The 21965-nt window shown below is 37.3% G+C and overlaps 4 protein-coding genes and 1 long non-coding RNA gene across 9 annotated transcripts; 3 read left to right on the top strand and 2 right to left on the bottom strand.

Moving 5' to 3' along the window:
- The first annotated feature begins 21 nt into the window (after window positions 1–21).
- On the top strand, window positions 22–4551 carry LOC104786433 (acetolactate synthase small subunit 1, chloroplastic). The gene is given in 13 exon segments (XM_010511850.3): window positions 22–372; window positions 642–855; window positions 1062–1145; window positions 1269–1337; window positions 1768–1851; window positions 2004–2156; window positions 2511–2531; window positions 2533–2598; window positions 2990–3094; window positions 3175–3297; window positions 3516–3668; window positions 3906–3971; window positions 4228–4551. Coding segments are annotated over 13 exon segments (1479 nt in total). The 5' UTR covers window positions 22–121; the 3' UTR covers window positions 4318–4551.
- A 1357-nt stretch (window positions 4552–5908) lies between these two features.
- LOC104749686 (ankyrin repeat-containing protein At5g02620) lies at window positions 5909–8863 on the top strand. The gene is made up of 3 exons (XM_010471363.3): window positions 5909–7296; window positions 7379–7788; window positions 7867–8863. The coding sequence occupies exons 1-3, from the start codon at window positions 6579–6581 to the stop codon at window positions 8731–8733; spliced, it is 1995 nt and encodes a 664-aa protein (XP_010469665.2). The 5' UTR covers window positions 5909–6578; the 3' UTR covers window positions 8734–8863.
- Window positions 8864–8981: 118 nt separating this feature from the next.
- Window positions 8982–13902, bottom strand: LOC104789098 (type II inositol polyphosphate 5-phosphatase 14). 2 transcript variants are annotated; one of them, XM_087449794.1, is made up of 11 exons: window positions 13002–13902; window positions 12654–12906; window positions 11769–12573; window positions 11406–11530; window positions 11131–11215; window positions 10783–10948; window positions 10640–10680; window positions 10251–10518; window positions 10015–10138; window positions 9571–9931; window positions 8982–9496 (listed from the first exon to the last, which is right to left on the bottom strand). In XM_087449794.1, the coding sequence occupies exons 1-11, from the start codon at window positions 13843–13845 to the stop codon at window positions 9137–9139; spliced, it is 3432 nt and encodes a 1143-aa protein (XP_087305920.1). In that variant the 5' UTR covers window positions 13846–13902; the 3' UTR covers window positions 8982–9136. The 2 variants fall into 2 exon arrangements, with proteins under 2 accessions (XP_087305920.1, XP_087305919.1); XM_087449793.1 differs by having other exon boundaries at window positions 10640–10948.
- Window positions 10965–11445, top strand: LOC104749687 (uncharacterized). Its single transcript, XR_015556643.1, has 2 exons — window positions 10965–11020; window positions 11092–11445. It is a non-coding gene; the product is annotated as an uncharacterized LOC104749687 (long non-coding RNA).
- A 77-nt stretch (window positions 13903–13979) lies between the features above and the next one.
- On the bottom strand, window positions 13980–16376 carry LOC104786432 (thioredoxin-like fold domain-containing protein MRL7L, chloroplastic). 4 transcript variants are annotated; one of them, XM_087449797.1, is made up of 7 exons: window positions 15743–15879; window positions 15468–15626; window positions 14794–15362; window positions 14581–14662; window positions 14364–14475; window positions 14165–14280; window positions 13980–14045 (listed from the first exon to the last, which is right to left on the bottom strand). In XM_087449797.1, the coding sequence occupies exons 2-7, from the start codon at window positions 15606–15608 to the stop codon at window positions 14034–14036; spliced, it is 1032 nt and encodes a 343-aa protein (XP_087305923.1). In that variant the 5' UTR covers window positions 15609–15626; window positions 15743–15879; the 3' UTR covers window positions 13980–14033. The 4 variants fall into 4 exon arrangements, with proteins under 4 accessions (XP_087305923.1, XP_087305922.1, XP_010510149.1 ...); XM_087449796.1 differs by lacking the exons at window positions 13980–14045; window positions 15743–15879 and adding an exon at window positions 16209–16376 and having other exon boundaries at window positions 14059–14280; XM_010511847.3 differs by lacking the exon at window positions 13980–14045 and having other exon boundaries at window positions 14059–14280; window positions 15743–15880.
- Between the last annotated feature and the right edge of the window lie 5589 nt (window positions 16377–21965).

Raw genomic sequence — 21965 nt, 5'->3', positions numbered from 1 at the left:
CGGCCGGTTCGACTTACATATATTCCTACGCTCTGAACGATCTCCTCTTGTAACGTTTTCGTCGTCTTCAGTCTTCTTCAGTAGCAAAACAAACTTTGGGGGCTTCGTCTCTTTAATTTCAATGGCGGCCATTTCTGTAAGTTCTTCACCATCGCTTCGATGCTTGAGATCGGCATGTTCCGATTCGTCTCCTGCTCTCGTATCCTCGACGCGTGTGTCGTTCCCTTCGAAGGTTTCGTATCTGTCAGGTAAATCTTCGAACCGTGGCGAAGAAATGGGTAAGAGAATTGATGGAATCGTTAGGAGCGTCGATGGGAAGATCTCTGACGCATCTTCTTTCCCCGAAGCTTCATCTGCGACTCCAAATTCGAAGTAACTATGAGTTTTTTTTCAAAATTTATTTTAATTTCGTAATTTTCCGTTTCCTATTTGATATGTAATTTTAAGCATCTCCGTATTGATTTGTGAAAAACAACATTTTCATGCAATTGTGTTTGGAATTAATTGATTTTTTTTTTCACTCTCAGCTTTGCTTACTATTCAATTGATTGATTTTGTTGAGATGACTTGGCTTTGCTTAATAGAATTTAATTCCTGAACGGAGTTCTATCACTAATGTTTTCTTTGTATGGTAAAAACAGGGTGAGGAAGCACACAATTTCAGTATTTGTTGGTGATGAAAGCGGAATGATTAATAGGATTGCAGGAGTCTTTGCGAGGAGAGGTTACAATATTGAGAGTCTTGCTGTTGGTCTTAACAGAGACAAGGCTCTGTTCACTATTGTTGTTTGTGGAACTGAAAGGGTGCTTCAGCAGGTCATCGAGCAACTTCAGAAGCTCGTTAATGTTCTAAAGGTTGTCTTTTTTTTCTAGATCCTATTTCTCAGTTTCTACTTTACCATAGTATGCATCAGCCGATTTGCATGAAGATTTTGATGGATTTTCTTAGGATTATGTTCAGAATTCGGATTTGTACTTAGCATCTTTAGTCATCTGTGTTAAAAGATTACATTTGCGATTTCCTTTTCCATTCCCTGAATCGACTTCGACTTGCCAATTAGGTTGAAGATATCTCAAGTGAGCCGCAAGTGGAGCGTGAACTGATGCTTGTAAAAGTGAATGCACATCCAGAATCCAGAGCAGAGGTAGTCTTCCTTGCCTATGGGATATAAGAGTTTACTGTACTTGCTGGTTGCTTTTGATCTAGTGCAGAGGTGGTGTTTATTTTCTTTCCAATTTTGACTAGTTTCTATCTAATGAATTTACAGATCATGTGGCTAGTTGACACATTCAGAGCTAAAGTTGTAGATATCGCGGAACATGCCTTGACTATTGAGGTATCTGCTTATGTTGTTATTGATCTCTGTTTCGCACTATAGCTTATGGTATTAGACTTATTTTTCGAACCTCTTACTAAATATTGGAAGACATAAGATATCTTATTTAGGGTATCATTTGCAAATTTCTATCCAGTGGTTGGATTTTCTTTACCTTTTGAAACTGGTGATAATCCACATGCAGACTCTTTTATGGGATGTACATTCAGTTTGTATGTATTAAGGCTATCTGTTTGTCTGTTAATTTAATATAACAGAGAAAGATCTTCAATAGGTTGCTACCTTTGATTACACTGTGCTTATAATCTGCTGCATTCTGAATTGTATTGCCTATGCTAATTTTTGTAGGAGTGCTCAATGTTGTTTTTACCTTGGTCATGAGGACATGGAATAAAATAATTGGTTTCTCTAATTTTAAGCTATCTTGCAGGTAACTGGAGATCCTGGAAAAATGATTGCTGTAGAAAGAAATTTGAAAAAGTTTCAGATCAGAGAGATTGTACGGACAGGAAAGGTAGTGTATTTTTAGAATAACTAGATTGTATACCTGTTCCCTTCTAATGTTTTATGTATGTGTTAGTTACGTCTTTGAGTGGGCATAAAGACATAGATCTCAGAGGACTTTCACTAGTTTAGGGGAACTGGAATGACGATTTTACATAACAGATAGCACTAAGAAGGGAAAAGATGGGTGCAACTGCTCCATTTTGGCGATTTTCAGCAGCATCCTATCCAGATCTCAAGAAGCAAGCACCTGTTAGTGTTCTTCGAGGTAGCAAAAAAGAAGCCGTGATCCCTCAAAATGAAACAACAGCAGGGGTATGTGTTTCTCTCCTCCTAAGATTGCTTTAGCGCAGCTTAAAGTTCCTCACTTTCCTTTCAAAGATCTTGGTTGCATATTAATAGGTTTGACGGTTTTACTCCCCTTTATATGGTTGCTGCCTGTGATTAAATGGCACTGCAACGGGGAATTGTACAATCTTTGATGGTCTGCAAGTGTTAATATGCTTGCATATAGTTAAAAACCTACAAACTATTGTGATTTTCGTGGAGCAGAAATTTTTGAAGCATGCAATTCTAATGCCCTTTTCGTTTTTTTCGCTCTAGCTACACTAAAGGTTTTCAAATGTTTGCTAATCGTACTGCTAAATTTGATCTTCTCCTTAAATGTAGGGAGATGTTTATCCCGTTGAGCCAACCTTCTGACCACATGGTACATCGTGTTCTCGACGCACACTGGGGACTTCTCTCTGATGAGGATGTAAGACAGTTCTTTACTATGTATATAACATCTATTGAAACCGCCATGTGATGCATTCCATGAATTTGCTAAATAGCAATATGAAATATTCAGTTATCAATATGTGGTTTCAACTCCAGAATTCCACTTGTATTTTCCATTCAGGCTGTCTGGAACTCCAAATTTCGATAATCCATTTTGTTAATAGTACGGATTAACGATTTTCCTACATTTAAAGTTAGACATAGTTAGGTGTGCTTGATTTAGTTACATTAATGATACATCAATGGAGTGTGTACGATAGTTGTGGAGATTGTATTTATTTATTTACATAGCAGAAATTGAAGGAGTTCGGGTTTTTTCTAAGCTATATTGTTTTATTTATCATAGTTATACTTTTCTGATCTTTCAGACGAGTGGACTACGGTCGCATACTCTATCTTTGCTTGTGAATGATGTTCCAGGAGTTCTTAATATTGTGACTGGTGTTTTCGCTCGAAGGGGATACAATATTCAGGCATAGTCTTTACCTCTCTTACACGCACACATACATTGTATTTGGGTTTTACTGATTCACTGAAAGATCTTTTTCTTTAGAGCTTGGCTGTAGGCCACGCTGAAACCAAGGGCATTTCACGCATTACAACAGTTGTTCCTGCAACAGATGAATCGGTCAGCAAATTGGTGCAGCAACTTAATAAACTTGTAGATGTGCATGCGGTGAGATTACAAAAAGCAACTGTCTTTCTTATATATTAAACAGTTTTGAATGTTTTTGATGACAAGCTATCCTTTGCTTCTTAGACCTAGTGCCCTTTATTTAAAATGTAGATTAGACGAAGAGCTTCTGCTAACTGTACGAGCTTGATGAAAATACTTCAGAGCATGATGTACTGTAACTTTTCGAGCAGTTATTAACTTTCTGAGGATTTCTGCAGGTCCATGATCTGACTCATTTGCCATTTGCTGAAAGAGAACTGATGCTGATTAAGATTGCCGTGAACGCTGCTGCGAGAAGAGATGTCCTAGACATTGCTAGTATTTTCAGGGCTAAAGCTGTTGACGTATCCGATCACACAATTACTTTGCAGGTAAAATACATTTCTCATCAATTGGATTTTTATTGTGTAATTGCATCACAGATGAGAAATCCTATCAGTTGGGGTTCTTTTAAGTTTCACATCGTTCCATAGGTCTTCTTCACCTTGTTTAACGTAATCAGAGTCCGTTTGAAACAAAAATATGAAGCAGATTTGGATTTAATTTTAAACTTTTTGTTCCTTTAGTGTTTTGGATTTGGTACTGAAATTTGTTGGCTGTGAATGTAGCTTACTGGGGATCTAGACAAGATGGTTGCACTGCAAAGGTTGTTGGAGCCCTACGGTATATGCGAGGTTTGTTTCTCAATCAACTTTCATCTCTTAGTGGATGCTATAATAACCCCATAGGATTCTTGCCATGGTGCGTCAATTATTCGGAGAAAGTCCAAAGATTAAGTTGTAGTCTCTCTAGTAAAATGAATAACCAAAGTTTCATGATGTATGGTTCTTAATCTTCTGGTTGTGCGTAGAACAAGAAACAGTTTGACAAGCAGTGCTACTGTTGACTTACGCATCGTAATAATCTTTCTAATGAACAATCAAATCACAGGTTGCAAGAACCGGACGCGTTGCATTGGCTCGTGAATCGGGAGTGGACTCCAAGTATCTTCGTGGATACTCCTTTCCTTTAACTGGTTGAACAGACCAGAGTGCATCCATGGGAGAGCAGAAAAACTTTTTAAGGTAAAAGTCAAAAGTTTCGTAACACAATTTATGAGCCAACGCAAATAGAGAGACTGCGTAGATATGTTTGTGGCTTATTTTACAATTATCAGGTCTTTGGGGGTTTTTTTGGCTCCATTTCAGTTCCTTTCTTTTTGAGGGGAAAAAAAGAAGAAGTTATGATTAATCAATCTTCGTCTTCGTTTTCAAATATTGTGTTAATCTTATGATTCTTATCATCTCGCAAGATCACACTTAAGTTATTATTAGTATCAAAAAGTTACTGACTAAAATAGAGGGAACACAAATGGACTTTGTAAATGTTAAAGACTCAAAAGTCAAACTAAGTAAGCCTTGACTGAGCCGGACGTGTACCTACAACGTTTGTCCCTACTTTGTCTTCTAGAAATTCTATTCACTTACATTAATAACTTAATGTTGACTTTTATCTGTTTACATAGACTTAAGTAAAAACGATTGTCTGCTAAAACATTGTAAATTACACTCTAATTTGAGCCAAAATTTTGGCTCGAAGGAGTTATAAACTGTTGTTAAACTAAATCTAACTTTTATGAACGTGAAAGTCCGTCCATACGACTCTTATACAGTTATACTTTTAGGCTTTAGCCACTTCTCTAAATACATCTGACCCATTTTAGTTTACATGACTATTCTAATTTTAAATCGGGGAAAGCTTTGGAGTTAGGATCATTGGATGACATGTGATATCAAAAGCCTTCTTTTTCTTTATCTTTTTGACAATATGATATCAAACCTTAGATTTGACAAAAATAAATGACACTTTTGCAAGGAAGTATATTTTATATTTTCTGATATGCATGCATATGAGAAGGAAAAAAGTATGATAATTGCATATATAAAGCATAATTATTAAAAAGCACATGGTCGGTTTACTCGTTTATTTTAATTTCATAATCTGTCTGTAGTGATTACAAATTTATCGGGGCACTATGAATGGATCGATAATTTGTTTATTGTTTTCTCGACCGAAGGGACAAACTATTTTATATTTTTCTGATCTTATATGTGATTGATAATTCAAATAATGGACAGTCTCTCAATTCCACTTGCAGTTTATAACCTTAAATTTTAGGTATGGTTGTTCCACTATACTACAATAGTATACTAACATATTTAGCAATTTCTTTTCCCTTTTTCCTTTTTCAAACTTACAAAAAAAACTAATGTGGATTCTAGTGTCTCCGATTATAAATTTTTGGTTAGAAAAGTGAAAAAAAGTTGTAAGAAAGGTAAGTCTTTTTTAGCCGTCCTTGGTTTTTGTTGTACAAGACAAGTATATATACATACTTTTTACATTACATCATTGTATTTGTACGTACGTACAATAAAAGAAAGAAATCGTTAATTAACTAACAAAGTGATAAACAATACATAAAAAAAAAAACCTCTAACTAAGTGAGACTGACTCAAACTTTTATAACAAAAGTTGTGTCCTACTAGCTCTTGTTTAGACTTTCAACTTGGATTAGGTGACATGGCACTATCCATCCATCCATAGAAGAGTCAATGAAATGAAAAGACTCTTTGCAGAAAAATAAATTATATAGTCGACAAAACCAAAAAAAAAAGTTTCAACTTTTATAATTATCTCTTATCATTACATAGAGAGAGAGTGAGGTGAAATAAAAGCGTGTTTATTTTTTAAATAAAGAAGGCACTAACAAAAGAGTTTGTGGCTGCTGAAATTCTTCAAACTGATTATGATGTTGATGTTCTGCTTCTTCTGACACCTTCTCTCTCTCTTCTCTTTTCGCAGCTTCTTGTTCTTCTTCTTCGTCTCCGGCCTAACAACAACAAACTTCACACATGTGGTCAGATAGCACGAGAAAGGCTTAAGCTTTTTTTTCAAACCCTTGTTTAAATTCCAGCTTTTTTGGTGTTGTTTCTCTTGGTCTTCTGGAGGTAACTGAATCAGCTTCAATCTCCGATCTTTTAATCGAGTTCCAAGTTTCTTGACAGCTTAGGGGACGATTCGACATGAACTCTTGAGTCTTGTCTTCATCTTGATATACATGGATTCTTTGAGGTGATGATGTCATCAAAAGCTTAGTCCTTTTTTTTTGTCTTCTCAAGATTTGTGTGTAATTAGAGATTAGGGTTTTTTGTTTGGTTAGATTTGGGGGGAGACTTAGATCATCTGGGTTTAGGTAGTTTTGTTGATAACGACGATAAATAAATTCGAGTAAAATCGTAGATATGACTATAATGGAGGAGAAACAGAACAGTCCTGTGGGAGAGAAGCAACAGAGCTTTAATGGTATTATGTTAAACCAAACACAAGAGAAGCCGACAAAGTCAATGGAGAAACAACAGAGTTTCCGATGTGTGGTTGAGAATCAACCGAGAAAGGCCAGAGCTTTAGAGAAACAAGTGAGTTTCCAAGGTGTTAGTGTAGAGAACTATCAGCAAAGCAGACTCGGGAGATCAATGGAGAAGCAACAGAGTTTTCGAGGTGTCAACAACGTTGAGAATGATAATCATAAACGTGGTGTTATGGAGAAGCTACCTAGTTTTGGCAAAGCAACAATGGAGAGGCAGAAGAGTTTCCGTGGTGGTTTTTTAGAGAAGCAGAAGAGCTTCCGTGTGGTTATGGAGAGGCAATTGAGTTTTATAGGTGAGAGGAGGAAGAAGACTGAATCACCTGGGAAAAGAGGAGACTCTTCTCTTCATATCGCTGCTCGAACTGGGAACTTAAGTAAGGTTAAAGAACTGATTCGAGGTTGTGGGGATGAGTTGAAAGAGTTGTTGTCAAAGCAGAATCTTGAAGGAGAGACTCCTCTTTATACTGCAGCAGAAAATGGGCATTCGGTTGTTGTTGAGGAGATGTTGACGCATATGGACCTTGAGACTGCTTCCATCGCTGCTAGAAACGGGTTTGATCCATTCCATGTTGCAGCCAAACAAGGCCATCTCGGTATACAGATTTTTGACTATCTTCAAATCTTTCTCTATTCTCAATGGATTGTTCTCTTACTTGGTTTGTCTTTCTTTTGCAGAGGTGTTGAAGATACTGTTGGAGGCATTCCCAAATTTGGCAATGACAACGGATTTATCATGTACAACTGCCTTACACACAGCTGCAACACAAGGACACATTGATGTGGTGAATCTTCTTTTGGAGACGGACTCAAATCTGGCTAAGATTGCTAAGAACAACGGTAAAACTGCGCTTCACTCTGCAGCAAGGATGGGTCATGTGGAAGTTGTTAAATCTCTGATAGGTAATGATCCAAGCATTGGGTTTAGAACCGATAAGAAAGGGCAAACTGCTCTTCACATGGCTGTGAAAGGTCAAAATGATGGGATTGTTGTGGAGTTGGTGAAACCTGATGTTGCGGTTTTGAGCGTTGAGGATAACAAAGGAAATACGCCATTGCACATTGCCACAAACAAGGGGCGTATTAAGGTAATGGCTCTTTACTTTTCTCAACTGTAATGATCCTTTTTTAGTTCTCATGTAAACTGTTAATTGACGTCTCTGCAGATAGTGAGGTGTTTGGTATCGTTTGAAGGCATTAACCTCAATCCTATAAACAAATCTGGAGATACGCCACTTGATATCGCTGAGAAGATAGGAAACGCAGAGCTTGTGTCAGTTCTGAAGGAAGCTGGAGCCGCTACAGCTAAAGATCTCGGAAAGCCACAAAACCCAGCTAAGCAACTAAAGCAAACAGTTAGCGACATCAAACACGAGGTACAATCTCAGCTCCAGCAATCCAGACAAACAGGTGTAAGAGTCCAGAAGATAGCAAAAAGACTCAAGAAGCTTCACATTAGCGGTCTAAACAACGCTATAAACTCAGCAACTGTTGTGGCTGTACTTATTGCCACGGTGGCTTTTGCAGCAATCTTCACAATACCCGGTCAGTACGAAGAGGACCCGTCGAAAGGATCATTGCTAGGACAAGCTCATATAGCAAACAAAGCACCGTTTCTGGTCTTCTTCATTTTTGACAGCTTGGCACTGTTTATATCCTTAGCTGTTGTTGTGGTGCAGACTTCAGTTGTTGTGATTGAGCAGAAGGCGAAGAAGAAGCTTGTGTTTGTGATCAACAAGCTCATGTGGTGTGCTTGTCTGTTCATATCCATTGCCTTTGTTTCTCTCTCTTATATTGTTGTTGGCAAACAGGAGATTTGGTTGGCTGTGTGTGCCACTGTTATCGGCGGCACGATTATGTTGACTACGATTGGTGCGATGTGCTATTGTGTGGTCATGCATAGGATGGAGGAATCTAAATTGAGGAGCATAAGGAAAGAGAGAAGCAAGTCTCAGTCTTTCTCTATGTCTCGTATGCCGTCTGATTCAGATATTCTAAATGGTGAATACAATAAGAGAATGTATGCCCTCTGATTTGTAGAGAATTTGGACAATGAGGTCTCCCCAGAATGTAAGAATAACCAATATATACTTGTATTTTTGTACCTGTAAGCCATTGCTATCTGAGCTTCTCGACTAGAATAACATATCTGTTATGAGTTCATTAGCTGTGAAATGTCTTCCTTTCGAGAGAGAGACAAAGAGAGACAGAGAGAGAAGTTCACAGTACTCTGAAGAACAATCTCAAAGCAATCTGCTCTGTTATCCGATGAATCAAAGAATGAAAATGAAGAAACTATAACTGAATGTAACCCGAATCTTAGTTTTGAATATAAGAATTTCAATCTCCTAGTGGGTCTGTTAGCATTTCCTTTGATGGCATCACAGTTCTGTTCCTAAGATCTAGCTATAGTTGTGATGTTAACAGGAATCATCATCAACCACGTCTGGTGGAGTCATCGGTTCTGTGTCTGGTGCTTCCACCGCGGTTAGACTCTGTCTGGTAACGAGTGGAACCCTCTAGAGTCTTTGTCATGCTGGTCGTTTTAGAATGAACAATACTAAGGGATTTGGCAGCTGACGAGCAGTGACGGACTTTGATAGAGTGGCTTGTTGTTCTGGTCGAGCAGCTTCCCTGAACGATTATGATCAGGGTCACTTCTTTGTCAGAACTGTCTTCACAAAATGGGTTTTGTTGGATGCCATCAATGGACTCGTCTGAGGTGTGAAAGTCTTCATGATGAACCTTCACCTGCAGTGAAGCATCTGGTTTTATAATCCCAGCTCCTGGAGAAACCTACAGATTTTTGTAATAAATATTATTAAATCTTGTCAACTGGGAAATCATTGGTATAAAAGGAGAATAATAACCTCGAGCCAGCGAGGGAGACCAAATGTGCCTCGAGAATTATTCTCGGGGTCCTCTCCATCCTCTCTAACGAGAGTTTGACCCTTACAGACGATGTTGAAGATGGCTCTACTCGAGTTTGAAGTGTTTCTGATTGTAAAGATGAATGTGTCCTGACTATAAAGAAGAATGTTGTTGGTGCTCACTGATGTTTCTGGAACCAATTTTAGTTCCTCGAACATGGAAGCGAGTTTCTCATTGGACCTTACTATTTTCCCTAGCTCTTGTCTTCGCACAGATTTATCGGTGTGAGCTATGTTAGCATGAATTTTGCACCGCACGGGTTTGTGATCACTCTCAGTCACATCCATACAAGCTTCATACCTGCAAACACAATGCAGAGGAGGGTGTTGGGAAAGAGGGAAGGGGGAAGAAAAGAGAGAAAAGATCGTGATATGGAACATTACATTATAGTACATGCAACTACAGGACACTGCAAACTACACTCCGAATATGTGAGTGATTGATTGTCTCTATATATAACTCTGTCACACCACGCTGGTATTCGCTTTTTCTCCCCTGAATCATACCCTGGAGATAGGAGCAGCATAGAAATCAATTAACATTGTCCAAATCTTTCTCTTCCTAAAAGCTTGTTTCGTTAGTGAGAAATTTGCAGAGTATTTCAAGATCTATTTTTTACCTCCAAGACCTGGTTTATTCTTTTCAAATTTGTAAGTTGGCGGGAAGGTGATTAACGCCTCACGCATTCCTTGGAACACTTTTCCCTCATTCATCTCTTGCCTAAGTTGGTCTTTCTCTCTAAGCCAATCAAAAGACCGGTGGGAAATGAAGTCTCTCGCTTCATCATAGGTTATACCAAACAACCTATAATTGAAGTCACCGAAAAATGCAACCAGATCTGCTGCTGCTAAATCAGACTTCTCCTCTTCACTGCTGATGTTTGTATTCTAGGAAAGAAAAGAAAACGAACAATAACATTAGCAAGGGACAAACAACAGGAGCTTGAGACGAAGATTGTGAACCAAAATTATAAATGCTGTTAGCAATGCTAGTATAGTAAGTTCTTACAGTGTTATTCTTTAGAGCTTGAGCAGAAGTTGACGCACCAGCTGCAAGAGAGAGGGCCCATGGCAAGCCAGAAGAATAAAGGAGCCAAAATAAGTACGTGGAGAAGCCAAGAGAGCAAGACAAAAACAGGTACGGTACTATACCAGCTGCAGCAGTATATACACTTTGTCCTTTAGAGAAGACCATTGACCGATATATGTGATTGAAATCCGCGTTTCTCCGAGTAACTGCCTCCAGGTGAGCAGCCAAGTGACAGTTCACAAAGCACATAATTCTGTCATAAACTCTGATTCTCAAACCCACACCTCCCTGTTTTTGACAATGTAGGAACAATAATATGTGAGCAATAAGATCAACAATGATGACTCATTTTCATCGGAGGTTAGCCATCAAAATCCATTATCATTGATTATTGGATCATGCATCAGACTAAATAATTTTGTGTCATACAGAAGTACAGAACCAAGCGAAAGAGAGATGTAAAGGCAAACCTTGTTGCCAATGGCGCGGCCAAAGCCACATGGAACTGCTGCGACATCAAGATCTCCGACATGTGTTCTTATACTCTTCCTCACCCTAAACAGAAAGTTATACGACATGATGTGACAAAAGATGATTAACCTGGAATATATGATTTAACTTTACACTCTTAAGACAGGTTAAAGACTTAAAGTGCTATGTAAGGAAAGAAATGACTGTTATCTGGTCCACCTGCAACCACTCGAGAAACCAAAAAATGTAACACATCTGAAATGACTTTTCCTACCAAAGAGATATTAGCAGTCCTGCTAACTGCCTTGAACCCATACGTTCAAAAGTATTTCTCTCATCCAGTGCATTTCCAATTGCATCAAGCCACCATTGTCCCACGGCACTTCCTTCAACCCCTACCTACAACCGAAACACCAATATGAGCTGACGTAAAATATGTAGACAAACAGCATTGTCCCGGTATTAAGCATATGAATCCGCATGCAACATTTTAACATTTTAGTGAAGAAAGTTAATCTCAATAACTAGTGATCCTAGGTAGTACTGGACCAGTCTGTAGTTGTGTTAATGATCTGGTCAACCGGTTTTGATTTGAGAAAAATAGTCATGAGTAAATAACTGTAAGAAAAGGAGTTACCGTTTCCTTAGCAGTGGACATGGCTAGGAAACCAGCCCCCATATCCACCTCTTGCAACCCAATAGCAACAATGCCGACATCTGAAACAGCAGAACTCAGCCAAGACACAAGCGCCCCACGTGAGGCCCGCCCTTCACCAACATTCCAGGTACCAACCAAGATTTTAACACTGTCTTGTCGAGCATAGGACATTTCCTTTTGAGAGAGTTCCGTTCGGATTACGCTGTCCAGAGGTCCTGGAGATGTCACATACCATCCTCTTACACCACCATGAGTTGCTAAGCTAAAAATGAAACCACCACCTGCTGCTAGCTTTATCACAGGTTCATTGTGTGAAACCCAGCTTGCAATTAGCTTTCCACCAAGATCCAAGACCTGGATGTAACCACTTGCATAACCCACATATATTCGATCACCAAAAATGCAAAAGCACAGAACAGCCTGCTGATGATGATTCACCTCCCGCAAACGGTTTCCATTTCCGTCCCACTGAGCAATTACGCCATTCATGCTTCCAGTCCAAATTGATCCATCTGCCGCTATCGCAATAGCTTCTACCTTCCTCGTGTCTTCTGCAAAAGCTCCAGTACTTCTAGTGGCTGCTCGACGAACAGCTCCTGCAGCTCCCATTATGGCATGGCGCGATCGTTGCAGAAACCCCTGTGACTTTTCCTTTTTTGGTGCGGAGAAGAACTTCACTTTCGTTTCTTCAACTTGTTGACCTTGCGTTGGTGGCATGTCCACACGATTTTCGACTTGGCCATCAATATTAAAAACTTTCACAAGCTCTTTATTCTGGGCATCCCTGCACAGATAGATCTCTTTGAATAATCATAGTAGAACCACAACAGAGACTATTGCATGTCATTAAACAAAAAAACCTACCAGATTGAGAACGATAGGTGCTGCACAGCCCACACTTTAGCTCTTACTGTATCAACTAACAAAAACTTGACATCTGATGAAGATATGCTGCATGTACCATTGACAGTAACTTGGCTCCTCAGGTCAATGCCAGACCTCTCCACTAACAATGCAGCCATATGCTTCTCCTCCGGCTTAAGCACCAGAGACTTCTCTAAAGAATCCAACGTCCATATTTTTATCAATCCGCCATCAGAACATGACCACATATCACCTGCAACATAAAAAAGAAGAGACCAAAAAGATTGGAGAATACAAATACGAACCATCAAAAACTAGATTAACTCTCTAGAATCAGAGAACACTAACCATATGAGCTTATGACAATATAATTCACAGGACCACGATGAGCTTGCCATGAGAGTCGTTCCTTGAAAGGCTTTGAACCATCCGCACTAGTCGTACTCGGCTGATCCATTTTCCAGGCCCTAATTTTGCCATCCTTGTGGCCAGTCCACACAAGCCTATTGCCGTGGTCAATCATCAAACACAAGGCAGGTGAGGTCGGAACAGATTCATGAAACGGCGCTGTATCCTCATCCCCTCGACGTACCTGCCCACCAAGGCCACAACCAACCTCGTATGCTTCCTCCAAGTTCCAGAACCTCACGCCGTTCTCTTGTCCCGCCCATAGCTGACTTTCTGTGCAAGCAATGTTTCTGAGAAACTTTCCCGTCTGTGTCTCTCTTAACGGATGCGGTCGGAGTTCCAGACATGGCGGCCGTCCAGGATTCACCGCAGCACGCACCGGCACTTTGAATACGTCAGTGCCGCCTCCTGCGCCGATGAATTCTGGAAGGGACTCGATACCATCCTCCCTGCCACCGTCATCTCCACCTAGCTGTGATGCTGGTTTGGATGGAGGTGTGACAAAACCGTAATCCTCCCCGTTACCTCTTTCGTCACCGGTTCTGCCATCGATGATGACTACTCCTTCGGTAGAGAACTCGCCGGAGGAATCAAAATATATAGCTTCAGAATCCGACGTTACAGATTTAGAGCCCTCATCAAGGCTATATTTGCGGATCGGGTGGTGAGGCTTCTGTTCACATTGCTCAACATAGGAATGCGTTTTACGCGGTGGCAGCGGATGAGCGGGGACGAGTGATGCCAGCGCCTCCCGCTCATCTGCTTCAATGATAACCGAATCCATGGAAGAAGAAGATCAAAAGAACTCACGAAATGAAGAAATTTGGAAACCGGAACGAATCCAACCATGAAGAGGAAATGAGAAGGAGAGATTGAGAGAGAGGGAGAGAGAAAGGGAGAAGAGAGCACGTCACGAGAGAGAGAAACATGGTGATCAAGTGTTTACGGACGCGAAGTCTCTGCTTCTGTGACTCATATCATGTTCTATAAATAGCAATTTCAAAAAACAAAAGAAAACATATATTTCACATTCAAAAGATTGATTACTTCTTTAGTTCATACATTACAAAGATCACAAAGGCTTATGCTTAATTGACACTTACATCGACTAAAGGAATCTGTTCTTGTGAATTATCCACACCATTTAAACAAGGTGGTTTTGCAGCTCCATAATAGAAGAAGGCCATGATTTTTGAAAGCTCTTCTGCTGTTCTAATGCCTGAAAATATGTTTAACTGTTCTAAGTACAACAATATGGTTAGAGATTTTGGTACTGAACAGTTTTAGGTTTCGAGACAATACCTTTCTCACGGTATAGTATCTTTCCGGCTTTAGTGAAGATGATCTCTGGGAACACAGATACTTGCAATGCAGAGACTAAATCTGTCTCAACCACAGCATCAACAGCAACACACTGGAAGTAATAATGACCCAGGAGGAGGATTAAAGCACAGAACATAACAGACAGCAGAATTTAAGAATGGTTTTGAAATTGGTAAAGAGATGTTCAAAAACTTACCCTTGGTGAAGGAAGTCCACAGTTCCATATTACCTGAATCGCTTTCTCTAATTCTTCCCTGAATTTTTCGTTTTCCTTTGGCCTGGAATTAGCCCAAACTCGTATCAAATTTTAACAACAAAGCTAGAACTACTATAGCCAAGTATAACGAAATGAAAGAGACCACTAGCATAAAAAAAATTTTCAGTAAAACAAACTGTTACTACAACCAACCTTTTGTAGCGGTTGTGAACAAGAACCATGAGAGGACTGATATCTTTGAACACCGTCTCCTCCCATTCTGCAGTTGTGAGATCTTTAATCGGGCGTATATAGTTATCATCTTGCCAAACAATCTCCTTCTCACTATCATCTCCTTCATCATCGTCATCATCATCCTCCTTCTTTTCATTCTTAATCGTTATCTTGTTAAAGAAGTGGTTGAAACTAAACCCCCAACCATCAGCATCCTCAGGCCAATCAGGATCCTCTTCATTCACAACAAGTGGGTAATCAGCAAGAAGCTTTTGCATCTTCCTCCTCTTCTCAACCATATCAATCTCTTCATCTTCTTCCACATCTGGATGCTTATCAATCACATCTCTTATCGTCTTCCTCCATTCCCTTCTCTCTTCTGGATCATCAAGACTCGCTTCATCTCCAGAGGTATCTTTTTTCACTTCCTCATCTTCCTCATCTTCACTGTCACTATCTTCTTCTTTTTCTCTCCATACCTTTTTCCCAAGTTTATCAACTAACCCAAAAGCTTTCACATTTCTTCTTGACCTCGTAACATTCCCCTTCTTTACCACCCCATACGTCAGAGCACAACAAAAAGGTTTCAAATTTAAACAATTTGTGACTCGTGTAATCAAAACTAAAGAGAATTATGTGATTCGGAGACTAACCGAATAGGAGGAGGAAGCAATCTTCACCGAACCGACAACGTCAAAACGATGTCTTTGGAAATGGGGAAATAATAAAAGGGAAGAGCTAAATCCATTTTCTTGAACAGGGCAAGTGAACTGTGTCGAATATGGAAGAATCATTTCTCCTGAAAACAAAATCTAAACACCGAAAGAGATTTTTCAAGTTCAATTCCAAAATTGAATCGCCCAGACAAAAAAAAAAAAAAAAGGACAAGAGGAAGAAAATATAATTGAATAGAAAAAATTAACAAAACTTGAGTTGTGTTTTTGCAAGTCGATTTGAAAGCTGTATTTGTATTTGCCTCTGCTTCTTCTTCTTCTTCCCCAGCAAAACAACAACAAAAACAAAACTTAAAACCCTACAGAAACCTCTGTTCTGTTTGTTAATTGGGATAGAATCGTACTACACCAAAGTTATATCAAATAGGAGTATGACACGTCAGAAACAAATAATTTTTGTTTTGTTATAAGTACCAACCTGTTGAATCAAGAGCAACTTTGGTAGATAACCATGGTAAAAGAAAAAATAGAGAGAATAACATTTTGGCAGAAATAGTTAGTAAATAAAGTTTTTTTTAAGGGGAAAAAAGCTAAAAAATACTTCATCTATTTTTTATTTGGAAGTTTAATACCGATCTTTTTTGTTGGAAGAAAAATACTTTATCTAATTAGTGTTGGTCTAAAAATACTTCATTTTTAAAGTTGTTGGTAAATTCGTACCTGTGACTTAATATCCGTTAATGACGTTCAAGAATTAGTTGACGGTGTTAATTTATAGATAAACGTGATAAGTAGATATCTAGACTTGTTAACAAACTATGATGTTAAGTTTCTCATGGTGTAGTGGTAACAAAGAGGTTTTTCAATCTAAACCTGGGTTCGACTCCATGCTTCTGCGTTATTATTTTCCAAATTTTATTAGGGGGTTGTATTGGTTTGAGATTTATGAAGATTTTTGAAGAGTTCAACAAAATCATTAAAAATGAATAAGTGAAAGATTGTTAAAGATTGCTAAAGAGTTTTGTTGATTAATTTTCTAAAATCTTGTAAAGTCTTCCAAACAATCCCTGTATTTTTATGATACTTTCCATGACTTTATTTTGTAAAGAAAGTGTCTAAAATCATGAACCAATAACATAATAATTGAACTCATTAACAATCCTAGATTCTTTTGTTTTAATTGAATAACACAAAATTTTTAATGATTTTATAAAAGTCTGAATCCAATAACTCAGATTTGTTAAGATTTTAAATGACTTTTTACAAATCACAAACTAATAACACTAAATTTTAACAGAGTTTAACAAAATCTTGATCTAATAACAACAGATTCTACATAACATTTAAAGTCTTTAAAACTCTTTTCAAATCTTAAACCAATAACCCCCACTAAAACTAATGGCAAACTCGTAAATATATCGTCTTCTTCATTAGCAGCGGCGGTGATGTCCAACCTTCAATTAAACCAACCAACGAACAGATCTCCGACGGCATGGTGGTGGCTACGGTGGGACGGGTTGAGAAGGAGGAGTGACGTCGGTAGGGTTGAGTTTCGGGTAAGCAGTGAGAAGACGTGGCGGTGGCGGGAGCGGAAGAGATCCCTAGGCATTGCGATTGGAGCTTTTGTTTTGGGTTTGGCTATTCTTACACTCGCAGGTTGGTTATGTCTCATCAGACGTAGAAGAAAGACACAAGAACCTCAGATCTACGAACCTAGGTTTCGTTGAGAAAATAAATACTTTGTAACCACCACACCATGAGAATCTAATCGTTATTATTTTCTAGCAGTTATATATATCTACTTATCACGTTTATTTATAAATTAACACCATCAACTAATTCTTTAACGTCCGTTAACAGATGTTAAGTCACGGGTACGAATTTACCAACAACTTTAAAAATGAAGTATTTTTAGACCAATACTAATTAGATGAGGTATTATTCTTCCAACCAAAAAAGACCAGGTATTAAACTTCCAAATAAAAAATAGATGGGGTATGTCATATATTTACAAGAATGAAAAAAACATGCAACAGCTTAGAATTACATGAATTATTCTTAATCTCATATGTCATGCTTGCGTTGCTGAGATATCAGACTAGAGATGAGAGAGGGGGGGGGGGAGCAAGCACCGATAAAGCCAAACCAAAAGGAAAAAATTTAGATATAGAATGAGAGATGAGCAGCAGAAGAGTGGAAAATTGGAAAATGAGATCCAATGGTAAAGAGATCCAATGAAGGGGGTAGTGTATGAAATAAAAAAGAGATCCAGTAACATACAATAAAAGTAAAGGATTTGGTGGTGGTGGTTATGGTGATTGTCGCTATTAGAGACATGAAGATGAAGAAGATGGTGAACACAGAGGAGAGAAGAAAGAGAAAATAAAAAAAGAGACAGGAGGAGAGCAACGTAATTTTAAGTTGCATAGGGGACATATGACATGGGTGATAGTTATTTTATGAATTATTTCTAAAAGTATAGTCATCTAGTATATATACTCTTGAATCAATGCTATGGTCATGCAATCGAAATAAGTTATAAGTCAATGTATCATAAATTCATAATCATACAAACCAAATTTAGGGTTTCTTCTTTAATTTTCATGTTGCTTTTTAACCTTGATCTGGTTCGAATATTCGACCAGTTTCTTCCATAGATCTCCCATTGTCCATCCTTTAGATACAATTCCGTTACCTATATATATAAATTGATCAGCACGAAACGTTCCTCTCTTTTATAATTCAATGTAAGTAAATGAGAAACAAAACTTGACTAGAGCTTCAAATCCAAATGTGCCGGCAATAACCTGAAGCTTGAATTTGCCGCATGATCGAAAAAAAAAACAGTATTTGTTTTGTTTATGCTTTGTCTTCCCCAACGAAAATTTTAAGCCTCATGAAACCCCAATTTTGTAAATTGAGATAGGATGGTAGGCCAAAACTCGTCAAATAAAGTCGAAGTGATACGCATTATCCAATAAAAATAGTGATCCAACTACAACTAAAGGTTCTGTGACATTTTTGTATCTTTTATTTAAATTTTTAATTAGCTAGTACTCCTTCTATTTCACAAATAATATGGTTTTAAGACTTTATTTATTTGTTTCATAAAAAATATCGTTTGTATGTTCAATATCTAATATCATTTTATTACCTATTATTTCAACTAACTGATTAGAAAAAGTTTTTAATGTATGTAAAGATAGTATACTAAAAATTTACATATATATATTTGTGTTTATGCGCAACATGTTGAAATTACACTTTGTGATACATAAGGGGTATTAGCTTTAATATGAATGAAAAACAAACTTGGTGGCTTTAAAGATATAACAAGTATCATAAAACAAAATTGGTGAGCTGCAAAACATAAAATTAATTAGTGAAATTAAGTCGTTTAACCTGTTAGTAATTAGAGACCTTAAGTCGTCTAACTTGTTAGTGACCTTAACGGTTATGCTTTTCAGAACACTTACTCAATATGGTTGGAGAGGAATGGTCGGCGTCATGGAGAACCACCTACTACGGTAGAGAAGTTAGTCAAGCTGATAGATAAAAATGTCCGTAACCGGCTAAGCACCATGAAAGGCGAGGATACTAGCATCCAAACCTGGTTTGCTGCCAGATTTTACTAGATATGCTTACTTGTTTTATTTTTAAAAATGTTGAAGACTTTCTATACACAAGTTTTGTAAACAGTATCTTTTTCTTTGAATACAATTTAATATTAAATTAAAAAAAAAACACTTGTTAGTCATCTGGTTTGGATCTCGTGACATGTTACACACTAATAATTTTTTTCTTTTTCTTTGACGCATATCACTAACTATGTTAATATATATTTTACCAAACAAAAGAAAAGACGGGCCGATCAGAGTACAAGAAAAACAAAGTAAAAATACTTTTTTTTTGAACAAAGTAAAATTACTTTTGTGAATAAAGTAAAGAAAAATGACTGGAGTATGAAAAACTGCACAACGAAGAACCTAAAATTTCGACCAAAAAAATGAAACTAAGAAGAAACTAAAATCTATTTAAGTAGTCAACTTTCTATTTTACCATTCACCGTGCAATCTCTCTAGCAATCGACTATTTGTTCTCCGTTCTTGCAGAGAAAGCCATACAAATTTCCTCGAGTGTGCGTGAAGATGGATGCAGAGAGTCATTAGAGGATATTTGATGACACCCCAAGGAGAAGGAGAAGCATGAGAGATTACTCATTTTTCTCCATACATGGATACCTGGTTCCATCTCCGTCTCCTATTTATGCTCCAGCTCTAACTCAATATCCAGATTTGTAATTGATTGTTATTATCTTTGTGTTCTAAGTATTAGGTTATTTTGTGCGGATCTTCTTTCAATTATAAAGTTTGTTACCTTCCTTAGGGAGAACAATGCAGCTATTTCATTTTCTTTTTTGCACTGGATAGTATTTTCTCACTTCCTTTTATTTCATTTAAACTTCACTCACAAATACAAATGTTTTGATTCAATGTTATTAAGAAGATTTGATCGAAATAGGACAATCAAACAAACAAACCATGTGTAGGTTCTCTTCTTCTCTCGTTTTTCAGCCGCTGGTTCGAATACTTAACCAGGTTCTTCCATAAGTATCATATTGTATTGTATTAGGGAGATGGCCCACTATGCATTTTACAAAGGCCTATATGCCAAATTTATAAAATAATTCTTTACAGAAGGGCCCAAAAAACAAGAAAAAAATTTGTCTTAGTTTTTAAAAATGAGGAGACTAGCATGCCTATTTTCATTTTATCCCTGTTTTTTCAACTTCTTGATTAGTAAAGTATTGTTTAGTATATCTAAAAATAGTATAATACAAATTTACATAGTTATCTTAATTTACTACAACATACTGAAATTACACTCTTTGATACATAAGGAGTATTAGCTTTGATATGTATCTTAAGTTTATTACATGTTTTTTAATTAAAAATTATTAGTAAAAAAAACTCAGTGGCTCTAAAGATATCACCATTTTCATAAAACAAAATTGGCGAGTTGCAAAACATAATAATAATTAGTGTACCTAAGTCATTTAAAATGTTTGTCCTCGGGTTCAGACCTCGTGACACATTACACACGAATAATTTTTTATTTTTTCTTTTGACGCATGAAAGGAAATAGAAAATTTTCTTATACATTACCCTTTGGATTCCGACTTAAACATATTTGAAAATCATTAATTATGCTAAAAATATATTTTACCAAATAAAAGAAAAGACCGGCCAATCAAAATACAAGAAAAATACAAATTAAACTACTTTTGTGATAAAGAAAGTTTAGACAAATAACTCGAGTAGGAAAAAGAAGAACCTAAAGTTTTGACCAAAAATTAAAGAAGAAGTAAAATCTACTTAAGTTGTAAACTTCCTCTCTTATCATCCATCCTAGAGTCTTTCTACCAATCATCTATTCGCTATTCGTTCCTGCAGAGAAAGGCATACAAATTTCACTGAGTGTGCGAAAAAATGGATGCAGAGAGTGATCAGAGGATATTTGTTGACACCCCAAGGAGAAGGAGAAGCAGGAGGGACTACCCAATTGTCTTCATGCCTGGATACTTTGTTTCACCTCCGTCTCCTTTTTATGCTCCAGCTCCAGCTCCATATCCAGATTTGTATTTGATTGTTATCATCTTTGTGTTCTAAGTGTTATTTTATTTTGTGCGGATCTTCTTTTAGTAAAGTTCGTTACCTTCCTAATGTAAGCAATGGAACTGTTTCATTTTCCTTTTTGCACTAGATAATATTTCAACCTTCGTCTCCTGTTGATGCTCCAGCTCTAACTCTATATCTAAATTTGTATTTGATTGTTATTATCTTTGTGGTCTAAGTGTTATGTTATTTTGTGCGGATCTTCTTTCAATTATAAAGGTTGTTATCTTCCTTAGGGAGAACAATGGAGCTATATAATTTTCCTTTTTGCATTGGATAGTATTTTCCCACTTCCTTTTTATTTCATTTAAACTTCATTCACAAGTACAAATGTTTTGATTCAATGCTATTAAGAAGATTTGATCGAAATAGGACAATCAAACAAACAAACCATGTCTAGGTTCTCTTCTTCTCTCGTTTTTCAGCCGCTGGTTCGAATAATTACCCATGTTCTTCCATAAGTATCCCATTGTCCCGTGTTAGGGAGGTGGCCCACTAGACATTTTACAAAGGCCTATATGCCAAATTTGTAAAACAATTCTTTACAAAAGGGCCCAAAATAAGCAAGAAAAAAGTTTTTCTTAGTTTTTTAAAATGTGGAGAATGGCATGCTTAATTTCGCCTTATCCCTATTATTTCAACTTCTTAATTAGTAAAGTATTTTTAGTTTATCTAAAAATAGTATACTATAAATTTACATAGTTATCTTAATTTATTTCAACATATTGAAATTACACTCTTTGATACATAAGGAGTATTAGCTTTGATATGTATCTAAAGTTTATTACGTTTTTTTTAATAA

The sequence above is a fragment of the Camelina sativa genome, chromosome 5 (genome assembly GCF_030686135.1).
Source record: "Camelina sativa cultivar CO46 ecotype springtype chromosome 5, ASM3068613v1".
NCBI classification, from domain to species: Eukaryota; Viridiplantae; Streptophyta; class Magnoliopsida; order Brassicales; family Brassicaceae; genus Camelina; species Camelina sativa.
Note: the sequence above shows the minus strand (reverse complement) of the source record. Positions and strands in the feature narration are given on the sequence as shown.

Coding starts and splice junctions, on each gene's coding strand:
- LOC104789098 (XM_087449793.1), bottom strand. CDS start 13,845: ATGGATTCGGTTATCATTGAAGCAGATGAGCGGGAGGCGCTGGCATCA. Junction 12,574..12,653: donor CACCTATCGTTCTCAATCTG/GTAGGTTTTTTT, acceptor CTATCTGTGCAG/GGATGCCCAGAATAAAGAGC. Junction 10,139..10,250: donor GAATAAACCAGGTCTTGGAG/GTAAAAAATAGA, acceptor TCCTATCTCCAG/GGTATGATTCAGGGGAGAAA.
- LOC104786432 (XM_087449796.1), bottom strand. CDS start 15,608: ATGATTCTTCCATATTCGACACAGTTCACTTGCCCTGTTCAAGAAAAT. Junction 15,363..15,467: donor TTGCTTCCTCCTCCTATTCG/GTTAGTCTCCGA, acceptor GGGGTGGTAAAG/AAGGGGAATGTTACGAGGTC. Junction 14,281..14,363: donor GATACTATACCGTGAGAAAG/GTATTGTCTCGA, acceptor ACATATTTTCAG/GCATTAGAACAGCAGAAGAG.
- LOC104749686 (XM_010471363.3), top strand. CDS start 6,579: ATGACTATAATGGAGGAGAAACAGAACAGTCCTGTGGGAGAGAAGCAA. Junction 7,297..7,378: donor AGCCAAACAAGGCCATCTCG/GTATACAGATTT, acceptor TTTCTTTTGCAG/AGGTGTTGAAGATACTGTTG. Junction 7,789..7,866: donor CAAACAAGGGGCGTATTAAG/GTAATGGCTCTT, acceptor ACGTCTCTGCAG/ATAGTGAGGTGTTTGGTATC.